This window comes from Eubalaena glacialis, chromosome 8 (assembly GCF_028564815.1).
Source record: "Eubalaena glacialis isolate mEubGla1 chromosome 8, mEubGla1.1.hap2.+ XY, whole genome shotgun sequence".
Classification (NCBI taxonomy): domain Eukaryota; kingdom Metazoa; phylum Chordata; class Mammalia; order Artiodactyla; family Balaenidae; genus Eubalaena; species Eubalaena glacialis.
Window position 1 is genome coordinate 47,622,065 of NC_083723.1, and position 12,661 is coordinate 47,634,725.

Genomic DNA, 12,661 nt, shown 5'->3' on the forward strand with positions numbered 1-12,661 from the left:
TCTAGTATTTGTCCCCAATAGTTTCAGCCCCAAAAGACTGTGTCTACTCTCAACTAGTTTGTAGGAAAGAAAATAAAACAATCATTTGACCATGGCGATACAAAAACAAACCCATTGTAAATAATCTAAGTTAAAATGCATACGTAAAATACTTTTCTACACAACTCCTTTTTTTACAATACAAACTCCAGTTGAAGTTTTAGTGAAACATACTTCATTGCCTTAATATTTTATCAACCTTATCAAGAGCTTAGTTCATAGATGGTATTATTAATCGATTAGAGTTTTTACTCACCATGTTGTAAATACAGATTTTAATTGTTTAGTAGGAAAAATTCACAGTTTTTCATGCCCTTAAGTCTTGCTCAAGCATTTCTCCTATTTATGTTGTAAATGTCTACGAATCTGAATAATGTGAAACATATTCGTCTCACGGAAAAGACATGGCTAAAGATGGATTTAACTACCTCATTTTATAACTGAACTGCATCATTTTGTTAGAAAATCATTCTACTTTTGCACTATTTCACAGAGTGACTATGACATGCATAATTGCAAAGAGAAACAAAATGCACTTGGGAGGATGAGGATGGATAAGAATGGTCCATAGGTTCCAACCTCCCAGTTCACACTCACGGTCTGTGTAGGATGCTGAAAGAAATCAGGAAAAGCAGGTCCTTTTATTAGTTATGTAGTTGTTTGGACTTTCTGTTTGTTTTTGCTTTGGCAAATAGCTAGCATTAGCTATCAATGTCAAGAAGGTGGTTTCTCAAGACCAAAAGACAACCCTCAGAATGGGAGAAAATATTTGCAAATGAAGCAACTGACAAAGGATTAATCTCCAAAATTTACAAGCAGCTCATGCAGCTCAATAACAAAAAAACAAACAACCCAATCCAAAAATGGGCAGAAGACCTAAATAGACATTTCTCCAAAGAAGATATACAGATTGCCAAAAAACACATGAAAGAATGCTCAACATCATTAATCATTAGAGAAATGCAAATCAAAACTACAATGAGATATCATCTCACACCGGTCAGAATGGCCATCATCAAAAAATCTAGAAACAATAAATGCTGGAGAGGGTGTGGAGAAAAGGGAACCCTCTTGCACTGTTGGTGGGAATGTAAATTGATACAGCCACTATGGGGAACAGAATGGAGGTTCCTTAAAAAACTAAAAATAGAACTACCATACGACCCAGCAATCCCACTATTGGGCATATACCCTGAGAAAACCATAATTCAAAAAGAGTCGTGTACCAAAATGTTCATTGCAGCTCTATTTACAATAGCCAGGACATGGAAGCAACCTAAGTGTCCATCAACAGAGGAATGGATAAAGAAGATGTGGCACATATATACAATGGAATATTACTCAGCCATAAAAAGAAAAGAAATTGAGTTATTTGTAGTGAGGTGGATGGACCTAGAGTCTGTCATACAGAGTGAAGTAAGTCAGCAAGAGAAAAACAAATATATGTGCTAACACATATATATGGAATCTAAGGGAAAAAAAAAAGTCATGAAGAACCTAGGGGTAAGACGGGAATAAAGACACAGACCTACTACAGCATGGACCTGAGGATATGGGGAGGGGGAAGGGTAAGCTGGGACAAAGTGAGAGAGTGGCATGGACATATATACACTACCAAACGTAAAATAGATAGCTAGTGGGAAGCAGCCGCATAGCACAGGGAGATCAGCTCGGTGGTTTGTGACCACCTAGAGGGGTGGGATAGGGAGGGTGGGAGGGAGGGAGACGCAAGAGGGAAGAGATATGGGAACATACGTATATGTATAACTGATTCACTTTGTTATAAAGCAGAAACTAACACACCATTGTAAAGCAATTATACGCCAATAAAGATGTTTAAAAAAAAAAAAAGAAGGTGGTTTCTGACATATGAAGGAAAAAAGAAAACTGCATTCTGAATCTGTTCATTTGCATTTGCTAGCATCCATGACAGTACTGTGAGTTTCCTTGGTGGCAAAACAGTGACATTGATACCAGCATGGTCAAATCAGATTTCTAAGGGGGAGAATGTCAATGGGGAATTGAAGAGGACATTTTTTTTCTTCTTTTTTTTGATTTTTTTGTTTGTTTGTTTTGAGGAAACCATAAGCAAGTATTCAAATAGCTCTTTAGCAACTAGCAGTTAATGGCCAGAAGCAACAGTCAGCATGTGGATACTTGGCATTCTGCCAAATGAGAAAGCACAGCAGTCTTAACCTGGATAAGAAATTACAGATATTCTTTAGGCACAGGAATATGCAAAAGGAATAAGTTTCTACACAGTTGGGACGAATCCAAGAAATGAGCCAGCACATTCACTTATGTTTATAGAGGTTGTAATTGTAAAGACATACATTTTACCTTCATTTCGATGATTTCATTTATTTTTCTAATATTTATGAAGTCCTATTTTGTGCCAGAACTATTCATTTGTAATTCTGCCTTGAATATATAGTTAATAAAATAGAAACACTTATTTGTGAAAAAAGGTTTAACGGTATTAAGAGCTTGAGATAATCACTTAAATTTTCCCTGCATGAATTCCGACTCCCTTTCATTCAATTGACATTGACCTTTAATTCACAGAATTTGTAATGAGGGGATATATTCACAAAGGTCTCATTATGATGAATAAAAAGTGCAGGAAGAAAATTTCAGCAGCTGTAAACTTTTGTAGTTTTATTTGCTGTAAAATGTAACATAAGACATGAAAAGCGCAGAAAGAAAATTTTGGTGACCATGAAATACCTCATTCATGGTTATTTGTTGATATAAAATTCAGTAAGTCTTTAACTTGAAAGTATCCTAAAAATTCTAACAACAAAGCTCGCACTTTCAAAAGCAAAGTGTGAAAAGGTACCTGACAAATCAGATTGGTTTTCCCCCAAACACTAGCAACATGTACATTAGCATACCTTAGGTACTTCAGGTATGGTATGTATTAAATTACACCTAGAACTGGTAATAAAAATCTGGGTCAGAATGAAACGTTTTAAAACGGTAGCAATAGATTGAGTCGACAAAGTATCAAAGAAATTCCTAAGTTACTGAAGGTGTTATCAACTTAATAAAAAGAATACCGCAATATTATATCAAATGTAAACTGACGCAAAAAAGTCAGCTAATACTTTTCCTTCCTGACCAAAATGACATATGACATAAAGAAAATATTTCCTGAACTTTTATGTGGCCGGCCACCAAACCTAATAATTTTTAGTGGCAAGATAAGTCCTAAGTATCTTTCGTTGACTTGAAAGGTACAGACAACTAATGCAGCAATTCATTTTACTAAGTAATTCACTGCTTCAAAAAACTGTTTTTAAAACCAGATTATAATGTCTTGCCTTCTTCAACCAGTTATTTAAGACCATTTTAAATGTAATATTAGTAATCACCGTAGAGGGAAAGTGTGGTTAAACATATAGAAATATTGCACCTGTGATATGAATTTATACACCACCAAGATAAATTCTGTTAATACAAAGTGACATTTAAAGAGCAAACCTATTTAATGTATGACTTCATTTTGGATGGCTTCTGAACATATAGAACATAGCTCAATAAAGAGGCTTGTTTTACTCCTTAAATCTTGTTTCACACAGAATCATTGCCAGTTACTAACATTTCCATTCTAAATTAGACTATAAATTTAATAAAAGTGTTCATTAACCTTTCACCTAACAAATAATATTTATTCCTTACTTAGTTTTTCAGTAAGCTTTTACTCCATGTGATCTTAAGCCAACTGAATTTAAGTTAAATAAAATGAAACTTGTATCTAAAGTTAAGATATAAGAAATTCTCAGATTTGTGAGCATGTTTTTTTCTTTGGGGGCCTTGTTAGTTGTATGAGTATTGTTACAAATATGAGGGTTTTTTTTTTTAATGATGAAAGTGAATCTTAATGTGAACAGGTATTAAAAGTTAAGTGTGACCTATAATTAACAAAGAAACAAAGAAGCAGAAATGGTCTAAAGATGGTCCCCTTTTTGCTGGAGTCCTGTCCTAACCCATCGGCAGAGAACATGTGCGGTCATAAAATACCACATTAATGCATTCTTTTCCTGTCAGAGTAAGCTGCACCAAGCCTGCCAAATTCCAACTCAGGTAGCTCCATTTTTTCCAGTCCAAATTCCTGCTGCTTTTTCAATTGGGTGAATTATTTCTACTTCCTGTCTTTTAAAGAGTTGCTGGCTCACATAGGTTATCAGATTTCCATCCCAGTGGCTGCTGCATATCCACAGTGAGTGAATGATCTCTCAAAGGTACTTTGGGATGAAAGCTAGTGGATAAATGAGAAGAATTATATTTTTATTTCTTCTCTTTGGAGGGATTATTCTATAACTTTTGTGTTTAGCTTGGAGGGCTCTTATGATTTGATTTCTTTTCTGAATAAGCGAAACAGTCACCCAGATGGCAAGCACTTCATATTTTAGCATAGTGTAATTCGATTTGGAAGTTCAATGAAATTCACTTGGAAATGTCCCTCCAGTAATATTTCCCCTCTTAAAAAAATTCAGTTTCAAATTCCTGGTTTCATGCAAAAACAAGCTACAAGGAGGCTGAGTGGTGAGTGGCTAAAAAAAATTACTTTTAACCCTTAAAATAAATGTTAAAAATAAATGGTGTTCTCTTCCAGTCTTCTTAGGATTTTACTAGAGAAGTAGCGTTTACTGCGTAATTTTTGACTTTCAATACCTTTTATAATATTCTTGTGAATAACATCCCCAAATTTATTTTTGGTTTGTTTGTTTAGGAAGCTCAGTGAGTATTTCATTCAGTCGATATTTAAAGGAGGCCTTTTCTGTGCAATATATTGTATGGTAAAAGAAAGATGATAAGACAGTCTCTTTCTTCCAGACATATTCAAATCTTAAATCTATGAAGTTACAAAAATCACTAAAAACATTAGAAAAAAATTGTATGAGTCTATCAAATGCATGTAACTCATATGCTGCCAATCTACCACAAATTTCTAACATTTATGAATCTGGCATTCTCCAAAAGTGGCATTCTTAAGGTTTTGATTCCTACTAAGTCCAAACTGACTTAAGCAACTCAATTCCCATATTTAAAATCTCCCCTCCTCATATTGTGTTTACACACACCCATACACGGGTGAGTAGAGGAACTCAGGATATCATAGTATTTTCTTTAAAATCTTATATTCTTTAAAAATATCTCTTTATTCAAGCTCCTAAAGAACTAATCACTACGTGAAATTCTCATCTTAAAGCACTTTCAAATTATGAAGCTGAAGTAAATCAAACTTTCCCTACTCTTTAGCGCTAACGTAAGATTTTTGTTCTACAAATAAATATACGTATATATAAAAGCTCTACTTATTTGGACCTGAGTACCATTACTGAGACGGGGGACTGTGGAGAGTGGGATGCAAGGCCCATCAGAATCAACTGTCTGGAATAAGTTCAGGGAACGTGTTGTCTCTAGAAACTACAGGAACATCTGCATCAACTCTAAATCCAGCATATGATATTCTGATTACTCATCAGTGGGGAGTTTTAAGTTTTACCCACTTATTTAGGATAGGAAATCTCTACATGTTATTTTACATGTTTTCATTTTCTGTAAACAGGATGACCTAATATTAGCATATAACTCTAAGTGCTGCAAATGTAATAACAGAAGCTTGTACATCTGTACCATATACCTATCAGAACCTCTCAACACTGAGAAAACAGAATGATTCCTAACAGCACCTATGTGAGGTGTCAGGGATTGCTCTCTTCAACTTTATACTTGGCAACTCAACCAGCTGTCTGTACCACAGCAGTGCTGGAGTATTTGATAAGGGTGTGCCATTTTCAATCCCAAACTGTATTAAAGAAAAAGTATTTTTCTGAGATTTAAGTGAGATTTTCATGTATCTCGTCTAATTTAATTGAAATCCAATTGAAATCCAGATCAGACATGGCCAGCTTATTCTATTATTCCAACGTGGACATAGTTTGAGCCAGTCAACCTCTACAGCTTACATTTTAAATTAACAGGAATTTAAATAAATGACTTTGAAGTTCCAAATTGAGATGACTTTCTGCTGAATTCTACTGAGACAGAGAAAGGCACCAAGAGAATATTAGAAGAGAATATTAGAAGTTCCCTTAAAGTCACAGAGTAATTAATATATAAAGAATTAACATATGTTAAAATAGTTTAGTTTCTCTAGCTACATTTTTATAAAGTATTTACGTAATTGCATTTTGTGAACAATAAATGACATAATACAAAATATCTTCTATCAGGTATTAAGGGACAATTTGTGTTTTCTGGATGAGACGTCCATACATCATAGCAGCTGCACTTATTTTAGAGTAAAATTGGCTCAGGTGAGCATGGCTTGAAATTTAATATCCATGCTCCCAGCACCAATAAATAGATATGACACAGCAATGTATATGAAGAAATACCAAAGAATCTACCTGAAGTTTCGAAATCAATATGACTACCACCTGATGTCTGCAGCCATGATAGTTACCAATTAAAGTGGAGATGAATGAGGAGTTGGCATCAAAAGGACATCTGCCCCTTCCTCTCTCAGATCTGTGCGATTCCAGGTGAAAAAGGGGATCCTTTAAAGAAAACCAGAGAAGCCATTATGTATTTGCCAACTTTAATAAGAATTTAATTTCTCAGAAAAAATACATTCAACCTTGATTATTTACAAAACAGGTATTGTAAATAGGGCACCAGTGACAAACATCAAGTTATTTAGGAACAAACTGGATTTTATAAATAAACACGTGGGTTTTCAGGCCCATGTGGGTTTTCTCACTTCTCTCAAAAAGGATGCAGTGCTGAAATGAAAGAAATGTGCAGTTTTTATCACTTGATCAGCCAGTATTAGTTATTCTGAGATGTGTCAGTTAAATATTCCAAATGAATGGAGACTTGCTGAAGAAAAAAAAAAAAAGGTTAGTAAAAAGGAGACCCTGATAAACATGAAAATGGGCATTTATTCCACAAAGGCCATTATTGATTTTTTGAATAATCTCTAAAAGAAAATGATAAAATTTTCTATCAATAATTTGGAATATTTATTTCCAATCATTTTTATTCTTCATTGCATATTCTTTGTATAGACACCTAATATTTAATAATTTAGAGAATGATTACTGCATAAATAATTACTGGGATATACATGTAGGAGTTGATGCCATATTATGAACAATATTTCAGTATGGTGTCACACAAATGAGATTTTGAAAATAAACATTTCTATGAAAAACTACTACTTTATTGGTTCCTATTGCAATCACATAACCACAGAACTTTTTCTGAATGTTCTCAGATTGCAAAATTCTCATTAATGGATATTTTTACAAGTAATCTCCATTAAGTGTGCTATAAATGGTTTCAGCTGAAAAAAAAAAGTAGTCTGGAAAAGTGACAATAAAAATCAATATAGAAAATTTTGTCAGAAAAAAAAACCCACTTTGCAATAGAATATTATTGTCAATACTGCCCACTGTGGCATCTATAAGTAGTCCTGCCCATCTGTGAATAATGAACCTGTAAACAATCCAAAGTCCTGAGGAACCTCTGAGGGTTGCATGCACTTTTCTAGAACTTGATCTTGACTTTCCTAGACAACCTATTTACTCCACATTATCTATGCCATCCTTTTCTTGCCATTCTTATCCAACACACATTCCTCCTTCTCTCTATGATATTCTAAAATCACCATTTTGATCCTGCCATTTCAAGACCTTTCTGGTAAGTGCAGAGTTCACCTGACTCTTATAAAACTCCAATCTTATTCTTGGAACTGAACCATAGCCTAGAGAACAAATGTGGCCTCTGAATCCAGAGGTGTGGCTAAACTGGTATTTTAAGCCAGAAAAAAAAAAGTTTATCTATTTATACACGTCACACGAATCAGTAAAGAGAAAGAATGCCAGTAAATAATTTGAAACATTTTTGTGTTCGCTTCCCACAGACAACAGATTTGCAATGACATGAAAAGAAAATGTTTGTTGAAATGAGCTAGAATGACTGGTCTACCCAGCTAACACTTAAGCGGAAAGGGTTTCATCTAAATTTGCAAAACATATCCATAGTGTTATATGGGGGAGGAAATGATCAAGTCTATGAATGAAATACTTGTTTACCCCTTTAGTCACTGCCACTTTATAGAATATTTGGTAAAAATAGGTAGGGTAAACATACTATACTTGCTCTAATACAGTCAAATGTCCAAATGTTTGCTCATAGAAAGCAGTTGAAGAAATATACTGAACTACTTTCTTAAATCAAGACTTTTGATAGCTTCAACATTCTGTGATACTCAACTTTTTGTCTCTAATGATGGATGAAGTTGATTTATCTAACAGATATAATTAGAAACCGTAAACACTAAAATTGAAACTTCAGGAGAAAAACAAGTATATTGCTTATTGATTCAAGGAATATAATATATTCATTTAAATTTAAACTGTCAAGCGGGTGAAACAGAAAATGCAAACTGTAAGAATGCTAAGATCAAGAGAATCTCAGATTTTGAAGAACCACAGAGTTAGATGAAGGAAATGAAGTTACAATTTCTTAGAAAAGTCACAGGTTCTCGTAAATATAAATCATGATCTAGGTTCCTAAGGCTACTACTGTTCATTTGTGAATTTCAGCATGTTTCTGAGATATCAAGTATCTAACAGAGCAGTGTCTTCAACTTTCAAGGGAAGTAAATTGAATCAACTGGAAACTATATTCACAAAAGCCTATAACCCTAACATTTTGAGAACAAATAAGTGGAACCCAGGATGTTCGAAGCACAACTCTGTGCAATATGTAAAATCTGTTTGAGTCTGTAAAAGGATGAACTCTTTCATGAAACTTCAAATTTGACAACTGAATACTGAATACTAAGTACTTATATATTCTCAGAGATCTACGCCTCAAGTCCAGACTCAGATGTACCTTGACTGAATCCTTCCCGCCTTTCTCCAGAAGACTTCAAATATCTCTCTCTCATTAATTTGATTAATGGTTAAAACTGCCTCAACAAATAGTCTTTTGAAATAATGAACAAATTAAATTAAGCCTTTTTGCCTGCTTTTCACATCAGTATTAAAAATCTACATTTTTGAATAGCTTAAAGGATAGACATACCTATCATTTTAATTTTATAAATGCATGTGTTCTCAACGTACACTTATATCAAATTATCACGATGTACACTTTAAATATCTTACAAATTTATTTTTCAATTAGAACTCAATAAAGCTGAAAAAAATACGTGGATTCCGCAATTTGTAGGTTTTCAGCCCACTAATGATTAAAAAAAAAGATAAACTATTAGAACATCCCTGCTTTAGACAAGCACCGTTATCTTTATAAAAAGAAGAAAGGTCCAAATCTGTAGAGGATACAGTCATTTCATGCATACATAACCCTTGGTTAATAATACTGCAGAAATCAGATAATAACAAAATGGATGAAAATGTTAAGCTGGATTGTAAATTGTGCTATGTACTTCTTAAATTTGAAGACTACGCTATTTCTAACAAAATAATGAAGAGGTGCTTTGAACGCTTCAAAGTTCTATAACTTGTATCTCATCACTTCGCATAGTCTTCTTTGACCCTGTTCCCAAACCTGACTAGTTCTTAAATGAACATTTCCATTATTAAATTAAAATGTCACTACATAGAACAGGAAGCTCTATATTTATTTTTATTAATCGGAACATACCTTTCTGCAGAAGTATAATATAGGTGCTGTCAATATTCCTTATTTAAATCACTGGATGCCTTAAAAACAGTAATACTGTCTCCCTGCTTTTTACTTTATTTCTGATTTACTAAGTTAAATGAAATTGTTAACAAAAATATGTTGCCTGGCTTTTAGTAAAGGCTATTATGATGTTATGACTAAAATAACATTTGATAATAAAAGCCAGTAAATGGTTGCCATTTTTTACGTGAGTGACTTGAGAGTCTAAGTATGGCTATGATTACACACAACTTTACATTGCTATTGTTTTGAACTCAGCCTCGTTTGCTGATACAAGGTATAGCTTTATCACAACTGTTCATTTGTCTGTGATAAATGAGTGAGTGGCCTCAATAAATTTTATCTGAGCACATTATGTGCAGTCAAAACCTTAACACATAATTAGATGACACTTAGAGAAGTTCAACAAAAGAAGCAAGGCCAGAAAAAGTAAGAAGATAAAGTTATCTTACACCTAATCAATGTTTTATGACATGGTAAAAACAAAAGATCTGCCTGTGGTGAAAGCTAATCAAACCTAAAAATGGTTTGCCTTTTTAAAAAAATTTATTTATTTAATTTATTTATTTATTTTGGGCTGCACTGGGTCTTCGTTGCTGTGTGCGGGCTTCTCACTGAGGTAGCCTCTCTTTGTTGCAGAGCACCGGCTCTAGGTGCACGGGCTTCAGTAGTTGTGGCTTGCAGACTCAGTTGCTCCACGGCATGTGGGATCTTCCTGGACCAGGGCTCGAACCCGTGTTCCCTGCATTGGCAGGTGGATTCTTCACCACTGTGCCACCAGGGAAGCCCAAGTTTGCCTCTTTTATGAACGTACTCAAGACTCCTCTTTTTAACCCATCAATCTTTGTTGATAACAAGTATGAGATTTCCATTGAACAAATCATGAAAGATGAACAAGGTCAGAAAGGCAATTTCTATTGGAGATAAGATGACTACTAAAACCATATTTCTCATCTAATTTTATTGCTTCTCTAAAACCTTTCTACCATGCCTTTTGAAATCCTTATTTCATGGTAAGTGAATCCCTAAAACCACACTGAATTTACAACATGCTTCAATACCTCCTTGCCTTAATTGAGTCATAGCTCCCATACTAGGCATAATTATGGAGCCTCCAAATGTTCATGTCCTAACGCCTGGAACCTATGAGTATCTCACTTTGCATACCAAAAGGGACTTTTCAGACGTGATTAAGTTAAGGACATTCAGATGGGGATATTACTCTGAATTATCCAGGTGAGCCCAATGTAATCACACAAGTCCTAAAAATAGAGAAGATGTGATGATGACAGCCAAGAACCAACCAAAGCAATGCAGTGTGGGGAAGACTAGACCCACTATTCATTGCTGGCTCTGATGATGGAAGAATGGGGCCATGAGCCAAGGAATGTGGGTGGTTCTCTAGAAGCTGGAAAAAAGAATGACATGGATTCTTCCCCGAGATCTTCTGGAAGGAATGCATCCCTACTGACATCTTGATTTTATTCCAGTGAGAATCATTTCAGACTTCTCACCTACAGAATTATTGGATAAAACATTTGTTTCATTCTAAGCCACTAAATTGGTGGTAATTTGTTACAGCAGCCTTAAAAAGTGAATGCAGCTCCTATGAGGATATTGTTCCACACAGCTTCTCACACTTCCAGCTCTTTTACATGATTAATCATAAAATTATAAATATTTTTGACCCAATACAAACCTCCAGAGTTGAGACCCTTTTATTTTTTTCAAAATACAAAGGTCCCTTCCCGTCTTCTCCCCCTTAGTCAGCCCTCACTTTGCCCCTTATTCTCTTATCCACATGTCTACCTTCCCCATTTCTAAACCTAGGATAGTGATGCTGCTAAAGCAAACCATTCAAAAATATAAAGCAATCACTAACAACCACTGGTTTTTAGCTCAGCCCTCAAAATTGCCAAGGAATGTATGTTTCCCTGGTTACGTCCTTTTATAACTCTTTTGAGCAGCTATGTGCTCAAACACCCTAACTCGTGCTCTCTCTTGACCTTCAGTAGACAGCCTCACACCTTACGTTTGATGGAGAGAATCAGTTTCCATTATTTATTTAATTATTCAGAAAAAAACAATCAGTTTCCACTTGTCAGGTCCTGGCCCTGGAACAGGAAAGACAGTAGCAAACAAAACTCCAAGCCTTATCACTCTACTGTTCTCATAAAATTACCCCCAATAGACTTTTTTTTTTTTTTTTTTTTTTACTGTATCTATCTGCAATATTCAACGCTGTTGCCTGCACCATGGCACTTATTTAATTCACTCCTTTACCACTTATCACCTTAATTTTAACCAGCCCCCTGAGCAGTCTCCCCAGCCACTAATTCTTTACTCTGCTGCCAAAGACTTCTTTCTGAAATGTGAATTTCCTCTTATCACCTCCCTACTTAAAATCTTCATTGACTTCCGATAGACTCCATAAAAAAAAGTCTAAAGTTCTTAGGGTATTTACGTAAGGGACTTTATACATAAATACTTCATCTCTAAAATGCTGCTCTTACAGTTTGAGTACCAACCATTCTGACTGCTTGTAGGTTTTTTAATCTTACTTGGGCTTTTTAATGTGTTTAGGATAACAATGTCCACACAGTATTAAAAATTCAGCACAGACCTTATCACCTCCAGGAATCCTGATCTGCCTGCCCTAATATGGATTCCTTTTCCTTTCTGGGTCCTCCTGAAGCATCATATAAATCCCCCTTTTACATCATTTACTCCTCTGTATTAACTGTCTGTTTGACTCTATTCCCTACTGGTTTGTGAGGCTTCCTTGAGGAAACTGCCTATGTGACATTTATCTTTGATCCCCTGTATCAAATACAATACCTGATATATAATAAATGCACAGCTGTTTGTATTGTTTGAATAAATAGTTTTATCT

At 34.8% G+C, this 12,661-nt stretch overlaps 1 protein-coding gene across 1 annotated transcript in view; it reads right to left on the reverse strand.

The window, feature by feature from the left end:
- Positions 1-12,661, reverse strand: part of SEMA3E (semaphorin 3E) — a 260,670-nt gene that overhangs the window by 41,857 nt on the left and 206,152 nt on the right. The window contains exon 5 of the mRNA XM_061197660.1: positions 6,515-6,608. Coding sequence (XP_061053643.1) covers positions 6,515-6,608 — 94 coding nt within the window. The remainder of the gene's footprint in view (positions 1-6,514; positions 6,609-12,661) is intronic.